Below are 25,516 nucleotides of genomic sequence, written 5' to 3'. Positions count from 1 at the left end.
TGTGCCGATGTCGCGAATCTCGGAATCGCTGTACATACATGTTATATTATACCTATACCTACATCAGCCGCGTGCTTCGGATGCCAATTTTTATGCACGTTGAACCGTATATATATATATATAAGTATGTATACATACCTGTACATATACATTGCCTTCGATTCAGCATTCCTTGCGCATTCGTAAGAAGGAATTATATGTATACATTTAACTGGAGTTACCACTATAGGTATGCAATTAATGCGATATCGATCAATAAATTCTCGTACGGAAGCTTCGGCTGCTGAGGAATGAGCTGTGATTTATTTCTCGATTCCTCACCGCGCTGCCTCGATTTTCGTATCATCAAAGTTTCTTTTTTTTTTTTTTTACTACCACGTTTTATCGCAGTTAGATACCTATCCACATTTATTGCAATCGTTCAACGGAAACTCAGAACCACTCGATGCGTTCTCATCATTGTAAACATTGGTGCGTCACAATCCATTCGCGTTTCGTATTTTATTCATTTTTTTTTCACACAGCACGCCGGCGTTGCTTAAAAACTTTGTATCATAACTTCTTGACGAAATCGCGAAACGAACTAATGAGAAGAGAACAAACAAATAGAACAAAAATTGAAAAAAAAAAAAAATTGAGAAACGAACGATCAACAATGCCGCTAATTGTGCCCGCGTATACAACGTAAGAATAGAGTTTTGTGGGATTGACGCAATGCAAGACGCACACTTCGCGTATACACTCCAGTACGTCTGTAAAGTAGCACATGCATGGCTAAAAGAGATACCGATGTGCGCGCTGATGCTGTTGCAGCGGAGAAAAACCTTGACGTGAAATTATGATTATGATGTATTATTATCGAGGTGAAGAGCGAAATACTTGTCTACGTCTTCCACGCAACACATACACGCACACGCGGTCAGACGTAGAAACACTGCAGACGTCGACGACGAAGATGAGGCGGAGATGATATGTAATCCGCGGGGAATAATTTGACGTCAACGAATCCGAGCGGCGCGGCGATGAAGGAGAGGAGAGAGAAAAGAAGAAGCGGCTCTGTTTGTCAAATACAATAGGCTTGTATTAAATATATGCTAATTGGTCGAAAATATTTTGCGTGTCTCGATGTCTAGTTTGTTTGCTAATGTAACCCGAGACCGACGACCACCACTCATGTATGCCTAATCTCTTGCTTATAATTTATCACGCGTCAACTGCCGCCTCCTTCTCCTCCTCCTCTTCCTCCTCCTCCTCCTCCTCCTCCTCCTTCGTTCGCGCGTGCGCAGACGAATTCTTTTTCTTCTGATTTTCATAAATTTTATGCTTCTCATTAACTCGTTTCTTTGTTGTTTTCTTTTTTCCCCCAGCTAATTGTTTTTTCATTCAGCTGAAAAAATATTCTCTCACTTCTTCTCCGCGTGCATGTCGAGCCTCTCGCAGATCTCTTTGTGGTTACTTGCGCACGTTGCGAAAAATGTATACGTATACCTAACTCGAAACTGTAATGCACTTCATACGATCACTTCGGTCAGCGCGTTGCGTTGCGTTTGCGAAAATTGATCCTTCGTCCATGGTCACTGCGGATTCGTGATCCGTTGTTTCACCGGCACTTTATATGTACATCTGTAACCGATGTATGGGTGCATATCGTAGTCGTCGTAGTCTTCGATGGAGGATGATGACGAGAGGATCGTAAACAAATCTCGGGCATTTGTACTTGCTGTCAGAATGATGGCCACTCGAATCTCGGGACGATGCAAATTTTACCCGAAACGCGGATGTTTAATTCATACATTCGCGGCCACGCCAGGAATTTTCGAACCTTCTGTAGCGTCGTTTGCGGCTGCAAAACTGCAATGTGCGCGTGAATGTTGAATGTGAAAACTGACTGGAAAATGTACAAGGCGACGCTATGCTCCTGATCCGTTTTACGATTTGGTATTCGGTAAGAAAGTTTACCTGTTTTTTCTTTTTCAAATTTTACTTGAGGTTTATGGTATGATACAAATTTGAATTAAATAAATATTTTGTTCTCTCGTTTTTTTTTTTTTTTTTTTCATCAGTGGTAGTAAATTTTCATCAGTATTTAAACTGACGTACGATCGTATAATAATTTTATAGACTCCCGTGTATTAATACGATTTGAATAGATATAAAAGTGTAGAGTTGCTTACGGATATCCTGGTATTTCATCGAATGGCGATAATTAATTTTTTTTAACAGTTTTGTTTCTGCTCGTATACACTTGCGGAGAACTTGAGATGGAAGAATGGCGACTTAGGCGCTGGCGTTATCTCGGCTTGATTGAGGATTCAAGATTTGTTTTTGTAATATACATATATAAGGATAATATCCAAGCCGCCTGCTCAGCATCGCGGGTGGTCCAAGTAGTTTCGGAACTTGAAGCGTTAATAATCATAATCGGAGAAAACTATTAGACACGAGATTGTCTCTTTAAACATTTTGTTGATCATTTAATAGCTCTTTTTAATACCCATCTCGTTATGGGAAGACTGACGAACCCGTACCCCGTGCCATGCACCACGCGCACGGCAATTAATAATAAAACGAGAAAATTATTACAGTAAAACGAAATTAATCGACGCGAGGCATGCTATCGCAAGGAGGATACAGTATGATGAGTGGTGATTTCGTTGCTGGGTTTATATCTACATGGTATATAGAAATATAAAAATATGTCCACACGCGTCTCGTGTCTGTGCATAAACCAGTATTTTTATTTTATTTTTTTTATTTTTTTTTTGTGTGTGTGTGTGTGTTTTTTTTTCTCTCTTATAAAATTCCAGAATTTTGTGTATGCCGGGAAGAGGGGGCCACTAAAATATTGCGAAATAATTAAAAGACACTAAATTTAAACCGTTGAATAATTATACCTACATATTTTCTGGGATTATACATGTATCTATAGATAGCATCGATTAAGTAAATCTCAACGTCGTCGATATGCTTCGTCTGTTTGGACGCTTAATTGTTATATCTAAAAAAAAAAAACAATAACCTCAAGAATAACCTAAAATGATAGTCACGTGTACGTGTGCCACATGCCTACGTAGTAAACGTTATGTATGAGGATGTAGGATGTAGTGTACCTTGTCCCCTTGAAAATTTAAATTTTATTTACAAAATGAATTCTTGGCGCCGCCGGCACGTGACGTGCTAAAACGCGACTGAAAGAGACTTTTGCGTGATTCCCCTCCTTTCCCCTGGTATTCATTATACGCCTGTCTGTCATCAGCGCACATCGCACGTGTCAACGAATTAATTTTTGAACCGCCTACGCGAACTCGAAAGGCTGTATATTATTTCACTTTACCTATTTCTTATTATTCTTCTTTTTCGTTTTACTTTTTTTTTTTTTTTCTTTGTATTCTTCAATTTTTTCTCTTTTCTACTCACCTGTTTGTCTTCTTAAGTGATCCCTCTCATCATCTTCCTCTTTATCATTCTCCACCAATCGCTACGCCTGACAGCTTGCAACACATCGTACAAACAATTTCGGCCCGGAAATCAACCGTGGTCACAAGGATCGCTCTCGTCCAAGTTGCGACGATATTTTTTCCGTCCACATTTTGTTTTCCGAACTGACGTTTTAAGTCTGCAATCGGATAAAAACTTGCCAATATCGTCAATCCTAAGGTGATATTATTTTTCCTAGTCTCGCAATTGCTCTTACTTTGCCAAAACTTGAAAATAGTAATTAAAAAATGAAATTAGTTAAGAATGCGATCACTAATTTCATTAAAAATGATTGCTAACATGTGAATTCCCCGTGAATTTAATTAGTCATTTACGAAAATACGAATCGTCGAACGTCGCTGGTGAACGGGTTGCCCAAATGATGTGAAAAAAAAAAACAAAATTCAGCAAAACGTGAACAAATCAGCATTGAGGAATAACGAATGCATGGTTAGGCACAATTAGCGCCGGAATCAATCGACGTTTTCTCGGTCGGTTCGGTCGGTCATCAATATACATAATCGAGGGGCCATTAGCACGCTCCGTTAACGGCCACCCGTCTGCGTCCACAGAGCAGGCCCAGATTCGCGTTAGCGCTGAGCAGCGTGCGCGCAAATCGCAACTGCAATACCTACGCGCAGGGAGAGCGCAGCGCGAGGTGCAGTTAGCCAGCTGAGTTGTTTTGGATGTAATTAGCGAGTTGAGCGTGAGTTGCCGGAGTGAGTAATGATTCGCGTAAGCGCAGCCCGCTTGTCCGTCAGCGGTCATCTAGGTGGCTAGGAAGGCCGCAGTCAGTAAGTCAGTCGTTTGCCGGTTGCGGAGGAGGAAACTTGAGCCTCCGCCTCTCGTTCCGCACTCTGAACAACTCCGAACGCGGCCCTGGATCCCGGTTTCGATCGCGCGGATTAACCCATGCGAAACCGTCTCCAATCCTGATACAGATTGCTGCTAATTGCCGGCGATATATACCCAACAGGGAGTACAGGTATAATTATAATCTTGCCTCCGTGTAATGGGCGCCTAGCCTGACTCCCCGGACTCACCGCGACGTTTAATAATTCCTGCGTCAGCCAAGCCCGCACACGAGCAGATCCGACAGCTTATACTGGCTCAACGAATGCACAGGATCCCTTCGTCGTCCGCCTGATGGCGAGTACCTATTTATTTGAGAAAAGTTGGCGCTAGTCGTCGGTTGGGTAATTTATGTATACCTAGTTACCGATGTGCGACTCGTTTCTTGGTTTTCTTTTTTTTTTTTAATTTTTTTGTTTTTTTTTTTGCAACGTACGTGCTATTTTGAAAGATGGTTATCTCTGCACAGCTTCTGGGTCTACGTGTTTGATCATCGTTTTATAAGGAGAATGACGGTGATGATCGTTAACTAGTTTTTTGCCAACACCTAGTTGTGGAATTTATGCTATGCAACGTTTCCTGCTGAAGGTGAAAAATTATAGAATACTACGAAGAACGTATACAGATAGTGGTAAGATTGTTGCTAAATAGCGGAACAAACCCCGGGGGTGATAACTAGGACACCGAGTCCATTCTTCCTAGTGAGATACTATCTCGGGAGACGCGGCGTAACGTATTATTTATTATCCTGCCGTTGCATATAATATGATTCATTCTTCGGTGTGCGTAGGTAGGTAAGTAACCTAACTTGTCCGCTTATTTCTGATCTTCCTTTTATCCTTTCAGCTTCAATGTTGCATCCTGTTTGCTGGACTGGCCTTGTATCCCTTTTTCTTGCGTTCGTGGTTATTAACCCATTGGCGGTATCGATCGGTCTATCGATCGATTGATCGATCGTTTGTAAGTGGCCGTTAATCGACGAGGTTGGCAACCCCCGTTCGTTTCGTACAGAGAACTGAATCAAACAGCACCTGGCGGTACACTTGAGCGGGTCTTTGTAAAGCTGACCTGTCGTCGATGGAATTTGCGAGTAACACCACGTGCCTCTGGAAAGCAAAGTATCGCTCTGAAGTCTTCAGACTGCAATGAAACTATAGTCGATTGATCGACCGGCTGCAAGCGCTTGACGACCCTTTACGCGATCAATTTAGTATTGCAGAAGATGAAGTTTTCAGTTGACACCTTCTCTTATCTTCCTACCGCAAGTAAATATCAATGCAACTGCTACGCCGTACGTTCGCAACAACGGACATTGGGAAGTAGTAGTGCGGTTTTCCATTCATTGACGGGGAATGTTTCGCTGTGGTGAAAACCGCAGAAATGCGCGAAAAAGTCAGATGGAAAAAGGGGGCAATTTTTGTTATCAATCTATAACCGATGCTTATCGGGTTCGTCGGTCTCCGGCGATGCAGGTTTGAGCACGGGCGAAAGGCTGGTTCGCAGGTTACTGGCACCAATTAGCAATAAACGTATCTTATTTAATTAACCAGTCTGACTCGTATTAAGCGCTCTCCATTATTGCCATGCAGCATTCGCTCCGGAATGGAATTTCTTTTTCTTCAGAGCGGTTGGTTAATTGGGCTCGCCAAAGTATCGCGGCAACGGCGTGAGAGGTAGCCGACATCATATGCGCCTGTATATCCACCTACGTCCTCCATCAGCTGATCCATTCCATAGGTCCAATCGTCGCGAACTACGAAACTGAAGCTAGCAGTCAGAGCTAGCAGCCAAATCTGATGACTATCTTGCAAATTGAAAAATGGAGTTCAGTCGTGTCCTCATAATTCTATAATAGTATCGGGGGTTCAAGGTATTTCATAAAATTTTAATTTTCAAACGTCACTATCTTATTCGAATGAGCCCTGTTTTTCGTTACTTAGCTGCAGCATTTCGAAAAGAGACTACGATTTATCGTAATTTGTTGAAATTTGGAAGGAAACTAATTCGAGTGGATACCAAACCAGGTGCACACCTTCCGCTAAGTGCGATTTGTCAGATCAATGTGAAACCTGTCGTCTTCCCATTCTTGATGAGAAGAGGAGAGTTATGATCGTCAAAAGTCCGGTGACGCGACGTTTTCTCGAGTAGAATCGAGTCTTCAGGTGTCTCTGTCAGGCGCGCCGTCAGTCTGAAAGCTTCGAGCGCCGCGTAGGTTTGTTTGACAGACGCTCATTGTGGACCTACACACATGGCGTCTTGTCACGGTCGCACGCACGAGCGAGGATTCGATGGAAGGCGAGGCTGTGAGCACGGCAAGACGACCACGACGACGACGCGACTCGTATAAGCCGAGTGTGATCCCATTCGCCACGCAAGCCCGAGACTCAAAGGGAGAGCCGCCGACGAGGTGGTGCATTGCCTGCCTCCAGTCGGATCAAGACGAGTGACACTCGAGACCGGAAACGGGCAGGAAAACGGACGGAGAAACCCGTGAAGCAAAATATTTACCTGCCATTCGATGCCCGGAGGTAAGCCACGGGGCCGCGGACCCTCATGGTCTGTATGGTCGACCATGGTGAACTTCGAGGTTCACTGCACCGTAAGAGAAAATCTACACCTCATACATTATTTAAGGCATGAAGGACCACGTGAGACAGTGAGGAATACTGCTGGTTTAGAGGTTCCAGAGATCACAATTTTGGAAGTGTTTCCCGGAACTTATACAGAGCTTTGCATGTATCGAAAAAATATCGATCATCGTGCAATTTTAGTGACAGAGTTACAGCATTAGCAATTCTGAACGTGGTAGTGATAATCGAAAGAATCGATCACTGAACGGTCCCATTTTTGTCTTTATTTTTTTCATCCGGACAACTTGTCAACGTTGGTTATTGAGACGTTTCGATCGTGTGTTCACGTATACTCGTATCACGGTGAAATGACCAGTAGTAGCGTTGGTATCGAAATGATGTACCGCATGATGTAGTTTACTGGTACAGATACGACGCAATGAAGAAGAAGGGGCGGATCATATAGTAATACACGGTTGTCCAGGTATGTAATGAGCATCGCGACATGTTGACAGAGTGGTAAATCATGCAGGTTTGGTTCGGTTCGGTATATGCAGGAGGGAAATACTGTTTGCTTAACCCAGAAAACGGTCAGAGCTGAGCTGATAGCTCAACTTTGAGGGCTCGTGAACGTAGCTGTGCAGCGAGGAGAGGACTGACTGCAGCTTATCGTCATCTCGGTAGTAGCTACGCCGCTATTCGTGTACGTATAAATACGAACAAATCGTCGCCGGCTTCTCAAACATCTCCTACCCACAACTCCTACACGCGTGGACGTATCTGCGTGGGCAGTGAATGTACGCGCGTTTTCGTTATTACTCTACTTACTTCCTCCTTTCCCATTACGTGGATAGACCGGGATAATACAAAAGTCTCCTACGGTAGATTGGATGATGAGAGTGTCTGGAAAACGGACATTCGCGAGTCCATGTTCAATTCTGGCCGATCAATCGACCTCGCGAGGTTAAGTGGATGAGAGACGGATTAGGTGTTTTTAGGAAGCGCCATGAGTACGGGCTCTTCGGATGATCGATTCGCATCCGCGGGTCTCGGACATCGGGTTGCTCATCAGGGTTGCCCTAGAAGTGCAGCGGCACTTTAGAGGGCTCGCTGCGACGCCGGTCGGTTTCGGGTGACCACCGTGGTTTCAACAACCCGACTCGCCGTGAGTCATAACTGGGTTTCTGGTTCTCAATGTTGAATCTCGGATCTTTGAAAGCTCCTCCGATTAGGCGCTCTGTACGCCAGTCTTTGGCCCCTGGGACCGACGAATTCCCAGACAAATTATACCGGTACCCACGCGGTCTACTCCTTGCGCTATCGGCGCCCAAAATGAATTCCTAAAACTCAATTAACCGCAGCTGTTCAAAAGTGCATTAAATAAATAAGAGCTGGGCGTAATGAATCCTCGAACCCCGAAGATCGGCTTTTCTGTCATTATACCGACCAGTTCCCGTTGCGCGTGTCTGCCAACGCGATATCCTGCTTAAAAGGTCCCGGCCATCCAACCCTTTTAAGTAGTTGGATTTAAGTAAAACGCCAGGAATGCTCGACGAGCAAAGTATACAGGGTGACGCATTATCAAACTTTTCCTTTAACCCCGTCTCAATCTTAATCTGTTAAAATTCTACTTCGGTTTCCATTTCCTAACTTATCATCGATTCGTTCTTGGCTTTAGAATCCACCTCTTTAGAAGAAGTTGAAAGGTAAAAGAGAATGTAGGTGAATTAATCGACCATGAACGTCCCCATCCGATGAATGGAGTTCCGTTCTTCGCCGCAAGGTCTAGATACGCCGTGACACTCCGGGCGCTTTGTTTCCTGACTGCAGACCATGGTTTATTTCTACAGAACAACAGAACGGATCGATCCTCCGCCGCATTGACGTTACGCCACGCGTGGTATATTACCTTATACACTGGTTGCATCACGAGACAGCGTAAGAAAATGGCGCGGACCACAACAGCGGTGTGGATCGATTCCTTGGCGTAGAGCCTCGGAATGACTCACCTTGGCTGGAGGATGGAAAAGGGTTGAAAATTTGACAGACGCTGTTGTGGTGGAAGTTTATCGTGCTGTCTCGTGTCAACCGAATCGTTGACATCATCTCGGAACACGTAAGTCAGGTCGGTGGTATAAGAAGAAGAGGATCGGTAGAGGAACGAAGGAAAGAGAAGAGAATGGAAAAGTGAAGCAAAGTAAAGTCGTCGTCTACGAGATTATCACTAAATGGTGTCCGCGCGGCGCCAATCGCATCGAGTTCGTCTCACTCGCCCCGAGGCTCCCTCTCTTATTTTCTCGCTTTCTCACGCACCGTCGTGACGTCAAAGTCGATGTCGGTCCTCCGCATAAAAACGTACAACGCGCACCTCGGCCATGGTTTCGAACAAAAGACCCCGTGGACGTTGCACGGTTAAACGTTCCTGTCGCGGAGTGACATCTGCACGGGGTGATGTAGCGGCAATTTGTCTTGGTTCGCTTCCCGTTCGAAGCTGTGCTGCTGCACAGTCCGTGGATTTGTTTGTATGAAAGAACTCGGGGCGTTTGACTGTGGCAGTTTCGAGAAATTACTCCAAGGAAAATTTAAACCTGTTTAAGTGGTCCCCTGATTTACAGGCGTAAACAAAAAAGTGGTAGGAAAGCAATAAAGGAGAAAATAAGAAACCTCGAGATGCACACCGAGGGGAGATAATGCATCTTCCATTGTTTGGCCGACGGATCACGTACCACCTTCGTTAGCGTCTGCATTATTCCCTAACCGGAGAGATCGAGTGAACCGAAAGAAAGGAAAAAGGATCAAGAGAACAGGGAAATGTATACGCTCTTTCATTCCGATTCATCCCTCTTTCTTCCTCTTTCACGTATACTAAACCACCGGGAGAATATCCGAGAGAGGGGACGTTTTGTTTCACCGACTCTCTTGTGGCCGATCTTCGCCTCGTCCCATCCGTCCCGCTATTTGTTGTTCGAACCTAATCTCTAATGGCCTCTATGGGTATTTAAATACCCATAGCTCTGGCCCACCCACCGTCACGTGTCTCATACAGCATCCTCGGGGCTGCATCATCTGATCGTGAGCTCACTCTTGATGGAGCTACAGAAAACAATCCACTAAAGCTCCTCAAGGATAAGGAAGAACAGGATATAACGACAGAGAAAAGAACCGGTGTTGACAAAAATAAAAATTCCGCCCACCGCTCTAGTCCAGTTGTCAATGAATGGAATGAAATGTGACACCGTTCTTCAGACGAGTGGTTAAGTTGTTCCGCTTTAAGCTACCGCTGCTTAAGGACACGCGAATGGAACGAAGAGTTCATTTCGATAATCAAGTCCCGCGGCTGAAGTGTTTTGAAGTACGAGTCGTTCCGGCGAACCAGTGCGTCATCGATCCCCGTTCGATCCTCCCCGCAGTGTTTCCATTCTCTTATAGTTCCGTTGCACCCGTTTTTCCCTCTGCTGCAATTCCGCCGCGACGGCCGTCCGGACGTCGGGACTTCTTGTTCTTCCTCGTTCAAAAAACGTGACGCCGATTTACCCGTTTTCCCAAGTGCTAGGTACGCATGCACCACCACCGACGTATGTATACAACGTGCATACAATGTACCTACTACGTGCGCGTTCGTTGCAACGCGCTACGCTTGTGATCCGACGCCTCCAACGCTGCTCGCACTTTCAATCCCCCTTGACTCCACCGATAAGTCGACGACCGAGAAGCGGAGAGTCACACGAGCAAACTTACTCCACGTACCCAACCGCGTTCACCTCTTATCGTCCGTTACCCCCCGATCGTGATTGATGTTACCATTTTTATGCGCATGCACCTTTTCTCATTGCGTATCCGTAGTACACGGCTCAATGTACGGGGTCGAAAGTCATCTGAAAGGTATTGGACTTGAACGTTTCCTCGTTATACCACTTCAGGAAAGGCTGCTTCTACATCGGGGATCATTGGTGCGACTCGATGAGTAACAGCTGTTTTCAATTCTGTGATTGGGCACAAATAACTGTCATCAAACAATCTATGAAACCATCGTAACTCGGACAGTCGAATCCAAAATCACCCAACTGACTCTCGTTCAACTTTTAGCCAAATAAAGATCCAGCTGAAAGGCTTAGGTATAAAATGGACTGTCGTAAGAAGGAGAGGAAGAGGGGCGAAATCGACGGCGCAGCGGGCCGTGTGTGAATCGCAATAATTTGGCGCTCTGACATCCGTGAAAATAGACGATTGAGACGGACGCGATTCGAGACGGTCGTTAGTGAGCGTTTAGGCAGCTTAGTGGGTCGATGCGAAATCGGGGCAATTACACGCCGTTGGTTGTATGCCGGACTCACCCCTGTCTCCCCTGTCTCCCCTTCTCTATTTCGTTCCTCGTCGCACTCTGTACGTGTATCCAGGTCGTTTCTAGGTCTTTCTTCTCATCGTCCTGTGAGGGGATCCACCGGTGTAGAGGGAGGCGGTTGCGGGAATTCGGCGGGTTGGGGGGAAAATCTATTGAGCATGGGTGATTTGTCGCGATTTGTTCTGCCTGTTTGGGAAACATTTGGGGGTTGGCGACGATGCCCGACTATGGTGATGACGATGGTTATTCCGACGGGCTTTGTGGTGTTCCAGGTGATTCGGCTCCCTCTCTGCGGAGAGAAAAAGAGGGAGAAGGAGGGACGGAGCGAGCGGGCAGCACGCGGCCGAGAATCGATTGCGGCTCGTGTCGCCTCCGCACAATGGTAGTAAATTTTGCGGTTTTCAATTCCCTGAATGGAGACGTTACGACCTCGTGCCAGAATTCCGGCCCATCCTCGTGGTCAGCATTGGATTTTCTCGCCAGAGGCCCGCCGTCGCGGGAACTGGGAGCGAATCTTCCCCCACCCATGCATACCGAAATCGTAGGATCAGAGGATATTCGCTATTGACAATTGTCCATTTCCATTCGTGACTTCCCACGGCGAAGGAATCATCCTATTACAGTTCCGTTCCTGATCGCTTTAATGTTCAGTCAACTTTTTTCGCCTCACCTACTACCAACTGCTAACCTCATGCCGCGCAACTCGTTATCTAATCTTTTCTGCCTCGCCGACACTATTTTATATTGCGCCAAGTTGTGAACCGAGTCTTGTCCCGGTGTTACAGCTTTGTGCGAATTCCGAAAAGCAATGGTGTTGATTCGGGTGTGAAAATCTCCATGATCGGTAGTGTTTTCGTTTTTCCGACGCAGTGGCTTACCGGTGACATCTCAAATCGGTGGATGTATCCTTAGACGCTCCAAATATGATCCAAACAGTCTGCTGGGACGCGAATAGTTAAGAAATGTTTTGTGCTCGTGGCAGGTGAGTCGGAAACGTGTTCCTCTAAATGCACTCTTTATTTGTCGCCTAAATTCCTGCTCAATTTTGACGATTTTTACCCGTTCCATGCGCAGCGAATATATCTGACCTCAGCTCGACTGCGCACCTACGGAACGTGACAATTTTGTACGACACGTGCCGTGGTTCGTTATAAGCAACTATTTTGTTTGACTAATGATAAAATTTTTCCCACTCCTCCTCATCATAGTGTGAGAAAATTTCTTGAGGTGTAACGCGTAGTGTATGGCCTCGGGAACGGGCAGCCGGCTCGAACACTGCACTCGCAAATTAGACTGATTAACTGCCGAGCGCTGCAACAAGGTTCAAAAAACGCTTGCGCACCACACGGCGAGCGCTGGCCGAGCTCCGCACGTTCAACCCTGCCTCAGCTGACCGACGCAATTAAATTCTTGTAACATGAGAACTGAAACTCCCGCTTACGCCTCTAGCTCCCCATATTGCGCAAGCTTGCGCGTTTAATGTGCGCGTCAAACTATTTCTCGAACGGCTTATGATTACTTGTTAGGTATGATTACAAAACAAACTATTTTCCACGAGCAAGAATTTCCGTTCTCAGCTTCGATAGAACATCTTCCACGACGCTGGAATGTTTTTTTCACCCTCAACCCTGCAGTGGATTCCACGACTGCATGGTCGCGTGGCCGCGGGTTGCGTCAGATTCAAACGAAACGCAACTCGGAGGACGAGAGCCAAGTCGGGTCAAGCCGAATGGTTAATGAGTGTGACTGAAAGCGTTGGCTGCGGTCGTCCAGGATTCTGTAACGTGAGATGGATTCGTGTTGCGTCACGGCAGCGGCTGCGGACTGACCGCAGGACGCAGGTTCGACTCTAACTGGGTTAGAGCAAAGAGTACCAATGCACTCGCTAGCCCGGTACTCGTCATGCTATGATAACGATCATTTATCCAGATTGCAAGAAGATCTCTCCCAAAGACCGAAGGAGAACCACGTGAGCTAAGGGATCCAAGCATCGTTGTCCAACAGACGTTATCGACAGCGGTGTACCTCCCCGTGGAGCAGGCTAGCTGTATTTCATAACATCCTACGGTAGTGATACCCCGTGTGGATCGGCACTCCAGCTGCGGGGTTACCGGACTCGAGGAGGCTCGAGCAACCCGTAGAAGACAACAAAAGTCCGGGGGAATAATAAAGGAGTATCGGATGTCGGGAGTGGTTGGTTAACGAGAAAAACTCACAGCAGCTCCCGCGGCACAAATTAGAGGCTGTAGAGGAAGTTTCGAGGCGAGGATGAGGCGAAGGTTGAGGACGCTGGGGGTACCAGCCCGTTTAGTCGGACACATCGTGGAACCTCGAGAAGCTGCTGGAGGAAGGAGAAGATGATGTAAACGCGGGAAAGAAGCGAGCGCCCCTCATGAAACTAAATCTACGACGTAATTACGCCGGGGACAAATTATAACTAGCTCATTACCGCTGCTGCTGCTGCTGCTTCGAGAATAGAACACGGTATCTAGGCTCTAGGCTTGGTGCGATCCTATCTGCCGAGGAACATTGGAATTTTAATAATATCCCCGGCTACCGCGACCCACGATCATCGTTTCGTCGGCGGACGTCAAGCTCGGAATTGTACATAGATACACCTACCCACGACACTTTTGATAGAGGAAAAATCCCGCGCGATCACTTAAAGTTTTGTTCGGAACAAACGATGGTCTTTGGTATACCGAAAATCGGCCACTTGCTCGAGGTTGCTTCCTTGAAACTCCCAGGCAAATGGAATTCCGTAATCTCCTCACGTCGCGTAATTTTTTTTTTTTTTTTCACAATTCACTTTTATCGAAAAAGGAAAAATCATTGCGTTGAAACTATCAGGATCCAAGATATGGGATGCAACGTCGACCGTATACCCGTCTGGACTCCTCCTCGAGTTCTGGTGACATTATAGGTGGACATTTAACACCGTGTCCCCCCAAAACACTTAGCATATATGTATATCTCATGTTAAATTCATGCCGAGTCACGCGTCACGAGTTTATCCAATAACTCGTTTAAGAATTTACCTAAAGGAATAAAATAATTTCTTTTATATATATACGTACGTATGTATATAAATAGATATGCATACGATGTCATCGGACAGTTTGCAAATTGACCAACTTTTCATTTTGGTAATATAACACACCAGAGTCTCATTATTCAGAAAAAGTCGATGTGTTTCAGCCTACGAATTCATTTTCTTGAATTCTTGAATATTTCATCTTACCTGTTCTCATATAAAGTGGTCGTCTCGTGTATTTTTTTTTATAATATACCATTTTCTTGCATTATACGGAAACAACAAATTAATTGAGTCTCTTTTACGGACTGTTTCAGGTTACCACAGCTTGCCGTCTTAGCGAAGATTTTGTGCCTCCTGATGGTAAGTCACGATTGTTTTTATTCACTTTCATATCTCCTTCCGGAAGAAGGAAAAAATAAATTTCACACGTCACTTTGCAGCTCCTTTTCGAAACCTGGTCCCATCTTTTTTTTATCGATTTCCTCTTGACTCGCATCTTTCACTCGGTCTCGCTGTTTATGCCATACGTAAATTCACCTATCAGCTTTTTGTTCTTATAACGACAATTACGGTGTTCTGGGCGGATTCTGAGTCTTGGGACCTTCTCTAATTGATTTTCAGCAATAATAATTATCGCAAGAATACGCAGGTTTTACTCGAAATTGTTTTTCGAAATTGTTAAACCCAATAACGACGATCACTTCGTTCTCGACGTTTTCCTAGTATAAGAATAGGTATGAACTAGGGTGACGGGGTCAGATAGCACAACGTGATAACAATATCGCGTCCTCTTTCGCTATTAAAACCAAACCTGTTAATTTCTTACCTCGTATTCTACGAATACCTGACATGGTGTATCTCTTCAAGTCGAAACGATCAAACGCACTATCTACACGCCGTTTCTATGCATCTATTTCACCAGCTCGGGGGTGGTCGTTATATCGGTTTGCCCAATGAAGAAGCAGTTTCTTTTTTCGATTTCCGAAACCGTCGGTATTTGAAATCGGAACGAGTACTTTCTATAAATTCATTTCCGTCGATCGTTGATTTTTCTTGCAGCTTAATTAGTTCCGTGTCGTAAAATGCGCCTCGTCGAACGTACCCGTGATAAGACCTCCTTGAAATTTGTAATATATACATATATATGGAATCGCGAGTGAAACGTGAATATAATTAAACTTATACAGAGAACGGCGATTTTGTATATAAGAGTGAAGCAATTGAATGTGCGGGGAACGATCATCGTCCTCGTGAAGTCGACAAGTAGTCATGTGTATTTTACATACGTGAAAAGGAGAGAAGGAAAGAGCGAGCTGCAGTTCTCGGTAGCAAAATATTAACCTCTTAACCGTCCGGGATTATAAAGTTTAGTATATAAGGAGCGGCTGGTTCCTCGTTTCTCGTTAGCATAATTTTCGCATCAGCCTCGTCGCTGATTCCGCAGATCTGTACTACGACTGCTACTGCTGCTGTGCTTGCACCGAGCTCAAACTGATTCCCCAGAGATTTTTCCCTTGATATTATTTTTCTCATACCCACGTGCCGGACAGCGAAAAATGGGTCGCTTGTGATACCTTTTTCACTACGCTTGTACGACCGACCTCCGACCGTACCGAAAAAATACATGAGCCCTTTATTCGGCCTCGGAGTGCAATTTGCATGATCTGCATATTGCGAGGTCCGAAAGGTCAGATGAACGGGATAGATAATCGTCCAAAATGGTTTGCGAAACTCGCCACTTTCCGCGATCCCGAGATCTTGAACTACTAGTGCAAGACGTGCGCTTTTATTCGAAACCGTAAATTCGTCAAGGAGCTGTGAAAATGTCATACTTGTCACGAAAAAAGAGACTCAAGAAGCTATGGAATGAAATGTGGGGAACCTTTGGAATTCCATACGACTTTTCGAGCCAAGGCAGTCTGTGTATTTCGAAACCACAAAGTATTCATTACACTGCATGTTTGTCAAAAGTCTCTCCGAGTCTTCTACAAATGTGTTCAGGTGAAACTCTTGACAAGCTCCGACGCCCCTTCACCTGAATCGGCTCTGGGGTTGAGGATCCAGCTTTGAATGACTAATTATGGGCTTTTTGTGTTTCCCAGGTGGTGATGTGCGGAGCGGTGCCGGCGATGGTGCGCTCCGTGAGTCTCTACTCGACCTGCAGCAGCGGAAATGTCACTGTCCAAGACCGCTCCGTCATGGCAGTAGGACGAACCGAAAGAAATTCAGCTTACCGTAAGTATATATCGATCATTTTCAAAATCCCCAACGTGACAAACATGCAGTCCGAGAGACCCGACGAATGAAATGAACTTGACGAAGTGGTCCAGCACAATATAAAGAAGCCCGTTTATAGGTCGGGCCTCCCCAAGTGCCTGAGTTATGGGGTCCGAGACGGGATGTGGTATCTCTACCCTCGTTTACGGTTATCTGGCGAGACCGCTACCAGGCCTTACTCGAAGATCATTGGTATTCCAAAATTTATGAACTAATAACCGGGCGTTATCTCGTTCGTAAGATTCTTCCCTGATGCCGAGGTGCGTTCGCGTTAGTCGTGAGTTACGATGTCAATACATGGAAATTGTTTTCGACCAGACTGCGCTACGTTACGTTTATCCCAATATTACTGATAACTCCAAGCCCGCCTTATTCAGACCACAATTTATACGGCCGGCACTTTCATACCGCCTTCTAGCTCTCGTCCGTTAAAAGCCAGACGCAAAGTATTTCAGCAGACTCCCATATCCGTTTCAATGCCACAGTACGTAGTAGACATATTATATTATTCTCAGCTGGTGTAAATCAATGAAGATTACACACATACCGTTGGCGCTTGGGATATGTTCAGTGTATCAAGTGATCTTAGCTCTCCAGGGCTGCTGCCCAACTCTGTCTCTTTCTTCATGTTGAAAATCAGGCGCCCAATTTGCGGATAAAAGTGAAAATACTCAAATACAATTTGTCAGGCAGCGAAAAAAGGATGAAGCATCAAATTTGTGATGAGTTTTTGGAAGGCTGGAAGTTCCATTAGTCAGAATTCTGATCCTCCCGTTCGTGCCCTTGCATATTTTTGATAATATGAGCGGCACCAATTAGTGGGAGGAAGACTCTCACGCTATGCTGCGTTAAATTGGGGTGCGGACCCTCCGCGGGTCTTTTTGCAGTGGTCCCCTTTTGCCCGGAAATTCGTTGATATTTTTCCAAGTACAGCAGCTCATGTGTACCCGTTAAAAATGATTACACCACAACGCGAAGTGGAATTTATTATTTATGCATAACGTGCACTGTTCCTCTTCCCCTCTCTCTTACCTTGCCACAACGAAGAGTCAAGGCGGGCAGATGGGGTCTGGGTAAGAGAAAAGAAGAGTGCCGAATAGTGCCGCGGAAGATTAGAGGCCGTCAAATGAATTAAAAGCCAATTTTAATCAAGACCGGCACCGCTGTGCGCCTTTTAGACCCGATTACTGTCGGTAATAACGGGTGCGGAGACTCAGGCGCGATAGGCTATTGGATATGACTGTGAGAGAGAGAGAGAGAGAGACGAACCTCGTATATCAGTGGCTCCGTTCAAGTTGGCTACAAAGTAAGTACCACCGACCATGTATCCAATATCGATATACCGCTACACGATCAATGAGAAAACTCGACTTCAGTCGCGCGAAGTGCCGACACGTGATCAGTTCACAGCTCGAGGAATTATTCTTCATACCTACTCAGTTTGAGTGTAGTTTAAGAAATTCAATAAGCAAAAAAATTAAAAATATTGACGAGAACTACGAAAATACGCTGACTGCCTTTTTCTTTTTTTTTGTACGATTTTGTTTGTCAATCCTGAGACGAGACACTTTTTCTTGGATAATTAGAGGCGAGTGATGAGACGATGCCAGTTGAGAACCCTCAGTTCAAAGAGCGTCGGCGTTATATGAAAGGTATAATATACGTAAGCGAGAGATGTTGCTCTTGTTGTAACCCGCGCTAACCTGACCCTATGATTAACACCTAAATGCATGATTGGCCCGGGCGTTCTGTTCAGTCTATTGGTAGTCGGTTAGTTCGTGGTCGAAGGAACAGTGAGACTGATGTTGAGTAGCGTCGGGATGAAGTGAAGAAGAATGAGAAGCAGGCGAGAATGAGGAAAAAAGCTGGAGCCCGTGCCCGTACGTAGGTATGTACGTAGGTTGAAAAGTTATACCTCCGTATCTCTTTCTCGAGATCATCCCATCGTCGTGACGTGGCGGGGACAGGTGAAGCCTAGTTTACAGCATGACGGGATAATCACAGCCTGTAACGAGAATAATTAAATTCCAAGTGGTATACGATAAAATGCCAACTTCCTCCTCCTTCTCTGCTGATCATCATCATCACCATCATCATCATCATCATCAACCTCGTCGTCCTAAGGTGAGAGTTTCTAAATATTTGGTGACGCCTCTAAAATTGTACGGTGTAATAAAACGGATCCGGACCCGAACGCCTCACTGCTCCTCATTTATCTGGATCCCCTGATCTGGAAGCCCTCCGATGATCTTCAGCGATGCGCATTCATCAGACTGGTCAACAGCCCCTAGCCACCAAAGCGGTAGCGCTTTTCTCCCGCGTCAATAGCAGCTGCGGCTGATTCTCTTCTCAAGACTATTCCTCACCCCCGATCATGGCCGGCTTCACTTCCATCTCTTAATAATGTGGGGGACAGTCGTGGGTTGAGGTGCAGGACAGACGAATGAGGCGCTCAAGTGCTCGGCGGGTAATGGAGCAGGCCACCGACTCCAGGGGCATAATGAAGACGCGAGCATCGTCGCCCTACAACCAATTAGTGGTGCCATTACTCCGTGGCAGATGACCATCTACCTCGGGAGGTCACAGTTAATTATCACACACCGCGTTCACCTTGCTATAGACGCGGCTCAAACTCCAAACGCCTAACTCCTCCGCCGCCGCCTGCAGTCAACCAGTGTCCATGACTGTAACTAGTCGACAGGCTGGTCATATGCGCACGCACCCTGTAATATATCACGGAACATGCATTTTCGAGCAGGTAGATAACACTCTTCTAGTCATGAAAATACCTCCTGATTAGCATAGTAACACCGTTGTGGTTGAAGACGGAGGTAGATCCGCCACCAGTTACTGCTGACGCTGTACGAATGTCTTACGCATTTTTCCGATCTGCCCCAACACCCCGATCAGGATAAAGTATCAGGACAAAGCAAGACCTGGTCCAGTAAATCCGTCAAGAACCAATGAAGTGGACTGAAGTCACTAGTTGGACGGTAAACAAACATATAGCTGTAAAGGTTTGCAAAAATCATTTATCACGTTGATCGACTTGTATTGAATTCAGAACTACCCAGGATCCGAATGGTGAGTAATAATACTTGCGTGGAATAACGTTGGCTTGGAAGGGTACCGAGTGAAAACTTGGCTTATCAAAACCGTAGCATGTTTTTCTCCGGAAATTGATTTGATAATCAATCGGGAAGTGATCGGAATCTCTTATCGTCGTCTCGTAACTAGTGCCGATAGTATAATCACAATATTTTTTTATACTCTCAGGAATAAATTCCACACATTACTGTACAGGCGGTGGTGTTCTGTTGGTGCAGCCAAAGGAGGATGCGTGCATGTACCGGGGCAAAAGTTGTGCTTGAATGCAGGCCGGGGGACGGCGTCGCGTGTCTGGCAACTTCCCAGACGGAGCGAGGAATCGTATAACTGATATTGTGCATGTACGTTACGCACTTTACGGGTTTTTGTGCACCTATACATGCGCGATTACTGGGCGTTATCGGCCGACGACGTCGACCAACTACTGCTTCACTGTTATATACCCTGGTACAGATACGTCTGACGCGGTCTCGGGGACCATCGGTACCTCTCGATCGAGGAATGGAGAACGGGGAGCAACCAGAGTCCGTCTGCACTCGGACCGCACTGACACAGTGAATAATAATCGTGGAATGCGACCATGCTTCTAGTATCTCGATTCACAATATGGCGAGCTGCTGGCCTACTATGACGCATTTTGCGGTTGTCAATTTGTCACTCAAGCGAGAAATAGAGAGTGAAATGTATTTTCAGAATTATTCTCGACGTTCGTTTTATTTATCACGTAATACACACATTACGTACACTTGTCTTTTCCTAAGTCTACAACGTGTAATGGAATGTGGCATCGTCGGTTACGTGACACATGTGTCGTTCGTTTCATTCTGCGCGATTGTGATGGAAAAATTTATATTTACATTTATATATAACGCGGATGATTCACAGCAATTGAGTTTCTTCGCCTAACACGTGGCGATGTCTGGTTTGTCCCTGTATCGCTTTATTAGACACATTTTTCTGACAGCTCCGTTCTCATCCAGATGACAAGCGCGCGGGAATTCCATTCTTATTCTCCGTAATTTTTCGGTATTTTCGGATCATATGTATATTCTAAACGTTGGCAATTGTGCCTAGCGTTGAATTCTGATCGAGGTTTTCAAAATCGGAATATGTTGAAAAGTTTTGTTCCGAACTTGCAAAGCTCTATCGATTTCGAGAACGAAAGAACCAATCGGATTCCGGGTATACCTAATTTGTCTTTGTTCTGCCTCGTCAGGTTGTCAGTCATTAGAAACCGTTGGGGTCTTGGCGGGTCAGAAATACCGGGATAGTTGATCTCCGTCGTTTAGCAGCGAATGACACTACGTGGAATAAATCATCCAGCTCGGCCTGCCCAGAGACGTTCGAGCCTGCTTTTACGCATGCATATATGTATGGAGGTTAAAATCTAGCAGCTATGGTCGCGGCATTCTCTGATATTAACGTAATTAGCTGAATTGATATAACTTGGCGTCGAGGTCTTCCGGGGCAGAGTTTAGGTCTCGTCTACCGGGGTCAAGCGTCGGGGTCTGCCAAGTTAATTACGATCGGTTGACGGATGGGGTACCTGTCTGCCCTGCGCAGTGGATGACAGGGTTCGATCGCATGCGTGCCGAGGTTTGTAATCTCAATGGATCTGAACAATGGCTTCGATATTCAAATCGGCGTCCTTATCTGGACCATTTAAATACCTAGTAGGTGGCATGGGTAAGGAATTCCCCCCTCTCGGTCTGTCCTTTAATGGGATCTCCGCCCCTCGAGGAGGAACGGCGAGTCCTTGGCGACGCTTCGAGCCGCCGCTCGTCACCTCTGCGGCATCTTAATGGCCGCTTAATCCCAATTAGGAGATGGCAATTGCCTTTTTCCCCGATCAAAGATCTCGCATCTCATCGTCGCCCCCCTGATCCACCTTCGCCGCCTCACCCTTATCCCGTCTATTGTCTCTTCGTAGTTTATTTTGCCACGCGCATTGAACAGGGATCAAGAAGGCTGAGTAGGTACGCCATCCGAAACCGACTCGACTTTTGGTGTAAAATATAGACGTGGCGCATTGCCTATCCGACGGATATGGGAAACTAAGTTGGTGAGAAAATTGACGCGATAGTGGCTTGGGGAGGCAGAAAAGGGGACGCTCGACGTGTACCCGAGATAACTCCCTATCTAAATTTATTTATCACCGACTTATGGAAACACAACTGATCCGAGTTAATCAGATACCTATCCTAGCCCCAGGCAGCGGACGATGACCCGTCCGAATCGATTCGGGATACTCGCTCCGATACTCGACAAACGTGACAAGGTACCCTGTCCGAAAGGAGGAGAATTGTTCACAATTGAAACGCTATCTGTTCATTGGCGTGGATAAGGTCGGAATTCTCTCATAGTCGAACTTGTATTCAGCGAATGGAGGTCTTGTCTCGTTAGTTTGAGCACAACACGCGCGTGTGCTCATAATCGGCACAACTGTAACGTGCAAACGCGATTCCCATCGGCGAGGAGGTCTGCAGGGACGGGAAAAATAACCGGAGTCAGAACCAACCTAGGGTGGCCGCTCTCCCGTTCCGGGTGGCTCGTTAAAGTGAAGTGGTCCTCGGGCTCAGAGGGAGAGCCTGCTCTTCTGGGACCGAAATCAAGAATGTCCCCGAACCGCGTCGTAAACCCCGCAACGGGAGGTCTCAATCCGAAGCCGAGCCGAGGACCGCACCAATTAATCGCCACGCGTTCATTAATTAATTAAATCTCGAATCGCGATCGAGGGCCTCTTCTCCTCGCTCGTACCTCGGCTGCTCGCAACAACGTCGAGACTCGGCGACGCCGCGACGTGACGATTCGTCATTCGGCTGGGAGAAACAAGAGGTGGTCCCTGCAGTCCCGCCTCGTTCGGAGCGAAAGGCGAGTCACCTGCAGCCGGGTATCGCTCAGCGACGTTTAGTTTTACTATCGCCGACCATCGTCAGGAACGGTCGTCACCCCATCTGGTCGTTTATAGCTAGAGGCGGGCACTCGTGAGGGCCTGTCGCAATCCAATCAACGGTTCGGTTGACGATTTGTGTGGGCGAAGAGCTCTGACGGTCCACCAAACATTCAGAATGATCTCGCAGACGGTGAGGACTGCAACCGTTCACCGGTACCTCCCAATATCTCGCTCCTCGAGGAAGCTCCGCTTCCTACGTCTCTCAGGCTACTGCTGCTGCTGCCCATGGTTTCCGATGTAAGAGCACCTTTTACCGACCCCTTCAGGATGCAGCCGTGGCTCCTCCGTTATTCCGAGAAGGCTTACCTCCTCCCGGAACTTTATGGCGGGAGGAGTGTTTTACCTACGTCGGTGATGCCGGACCGGCGAGAAACGGCCGAGAAAGAGTCTGCAGCTCGCTTGATGTGCTAATGAAGGAGAATGAAGATGAACCAAGAGAAACCATGGAGACACAGACGAACTCTGTGTGCCTCGCCACTTAGCGGATGCCGTTGGACCCCGGTCGACCTCCGGTGCATCGTTTGTCGCCGCGTTACGAAATACCTTCAATACCGTTTCCTCCGGCCCGCTGCAGTCGTTTCTTCCTCGGTATTTCAACCGTTTCCATCATTGATCGGCTCTCTCAATTTCTCACCCTCGGTTCGTACATTCTCGGAAGCGTACGGGCCGTTGGAAACCCTTTCAACCTCTGCCACCTGCGTAATTCTTATCCTTCCGTCTTATTTCTGATTACAGAAAAGCTAACGACAAAGTCCGACGACTTCAGCGGGAAGCTGTACATCTTTGCAGAGGAAAGCGAGCGATATATATGTTTCAACAAACGATGGAAGCTAGTAGGCTTGGTGAGTATTCGCTACGTGAGTAATAAGAGCGAGGGGATGAACGAAGAACGTTAAGAGGACCGGGCATGAAGCCAAGCGTGGTAAAGAGATCCTGAATTATTTCCTAAACGCGTCTTCACACCCGAGTCCTTCACCCGTTCGATATCGAAGGTGAGAATGACCGATACCGGGTCCCCTTTTCAGCCAAGAAAACGAAAAGGACCGATGTGCCAGTTCTACGAGGAGGACAACGGTTCGTACCTGAGGTACAGAAGCGCGGTGGACAAGACTCACTACCTGGGTTTCAACAAGCGGGGAATGCCGCTGAAGGACGCCCAGGGACGGGACCAGTGTTTAAACTTCATAAAGTACAACCCGCTCTTCAACATCAATCAGCACAACATAATGGTCGGCGGTAATTTTGGCGGCGAGTTGAGGAAACCGGTGATGCACAGGACGCCCAAAAAGTACCAATCTGGGCACCACCACCATCGACACAATCGCGGCAAGATGCACGAGCAGCCGTTACTTCGGAGACGACTCGCGGGTAGAATTCGCGAGGCCAAGAAGTACTGAGCTACCGAAGACTGTCGCCCGACTCCTACCGTTTTTATTTTTTTTTCAACGGAGGTTTTCGAGCCATAGAGACACTTTACGTCGTACGCGTGGGGGGACAAAATTCCCCCTCTTCCCCCCTCCCCCCGTGTGTGCCCCCCCCCCTCCCGCCCGCGCCCCTTTAAAAATGCCGCGTCGTGCTATAATGTCGTGTCGCTGCCAAGTAAGTAAAAAAAAAAAAGTTGTAGTAGCTGTGTTCAGCGCGCGCGCGCTCTTACAGATCAGACGACTGACTGATATATTTATATATACATACATATAGATATATTGTCATTTCTTTCTTTCCTTCTTCTTTTTTTTTTTCCTTCTTCATTTTAGTATTTTTTCACGTTTTAACGTGTTGTTTTTTTTTTCGAATAATTTTTTTTGATTATTGTTGTTATTATTATTATTATCATTATTATTATTATTATTTCTTCTCTCGTAACTCGTTTTCTAAATCCCATATATAGCTGTACTGTTCCAAGCTGCAGTGTGCTACATTCGCGTTCTATAGATATAATAATATATATATACATATATCGTCGTCTTAGACCGCGTGCCAGCGTGCGTAATGTAAACGCGCTTAAAAGAAAATTGGAAATAAAATTATTATTGTAATAATTGATTGTGAAACGAGAAGGATAGGAGAAAAAAAAAAAAAATTATGCCATAATAATATGAATGATTACCCTAACGACGGTTTCGATTACCGTACGATGATCAGGATATATGATTATGGCTTATGACGGTATGAATCGTTACGATTGGTCTCCCGCCGCACGGAATCGAAATTCAGTTTTTACCTGAAATCCTGCTGATTGTAAGATGAGAATTTGTGACTCAGGATCGAGAGGAAGTGTGTAAGACCGAAACCCTGGAGAATATATTTAACTTTTGTCAATTCTTTATTCTTTTGTTTATTTTTTTGGTTTATTCTTGTTTTTCGACTATATATATATATATATATCGAGCTTTGATACGACGTCGCTGATATAGTCGTCAGTGACAGGAAAATGAGTATTAAGTAATAACGATGAACTAAAAAGAAAAAAAGAAAAAAAAAATACATTGAAATGAATTCAAAATCGAAAAACGAGACAAGAAGGAGAGTATAAACGCGAAATTGAAAAAACGAAAAAGATTAGGTACACTTAGGATAAATACGAAACGAGAATATTTGTATGACGATGGTGAATGCCGTGTTTGTTGTTACGTTGTGTCAGATGCAAAAGTGCGTGTAAAATATTATTATTACATATATTATATTACATTATTATAACGATAATGAATTTAATTGTTAGGATGCTGCTGCAGACTGTATTACTAGGTTATAGGTACGTTATGTAATATTGTGACGCGGTGGCGACTCGAGGAATGAATCCCCCCCCTCATCCCTAACTCTACTTCTCATCCCATCACCACTTAGTTTCCATCCAATCGAAACCAGTGTGTCTCTTTTCTTCATTCATTCGTTGGTGTTAC

The 25,516-nt window shown here is 45.8% G+C and overlaps 1 protein-coding gene and 1 long non-coding RNA gene across 6 annotated transcripts in view; one reads left to right on the top strand and one right to left on the bottom strand.

Moving 5' to 3' along the window:
* Positions 1-25,150, top strand: part of LOC124221490 (fibroblast growth factor 18) — a 100,785-nt gene extending 75,635 nt beyond the window's left edge. For 3 of the 4 annotated variants that reach the window (XM_046631557.2, XM_046631555.2, XM_046631554.2), the window contains 4 exons: positions 14,593-14,638; positions 16,381-16,513; positions 23,352-23,458; positions 23,642-25,150. In XM_046631557.2, the coding sequence (XP_046487513.1) occupies positions 14,593-14,638; positions 16,381-16,513; positions 23,352-23,458; positions 23,642-24,013 (658 nt within the window). In that variant the 3' untranslated portion in view covers positions 24,014-25,150. Of the gene's footprint in view, positions 1-12,166; positions 12,224-14,592; positions 14,639-16,380; positions 16,514-23,351; positions 23,459-23,641 lie in introns of those variants that run through there. The other variant, XM_046631556.2, reaches the window with a different exon arrangement.
* The window catches only part of LOC124221491 (uncharacterized), an 81,279-nt gene that overhangs the window by 32,959 nt on the left and 22,804 nt on the right, over positions 1-25,516 (bottom strand). The gene's annotated exons all lie outside the window — the stretch shown is intronic.

This window comes from Neodiprion pinetum, chromosome 6 (assembly GCF_021155775.2).
Source record: "Neodiprion pinetum isolate iyNeoPine1 chromosome 6, iyNeoPine1.2, whole genome shotgun sequence".
Lineage (NCBI taxonomy): Eukaryota > Metazoa > Arthropoda > Insecta > Hymenoptera > Diprionidae > Neodiprion > Neodiprion pinetum.
This window is presented reverse-complemented; position numbering and strand designations above follow the sequence as displayed.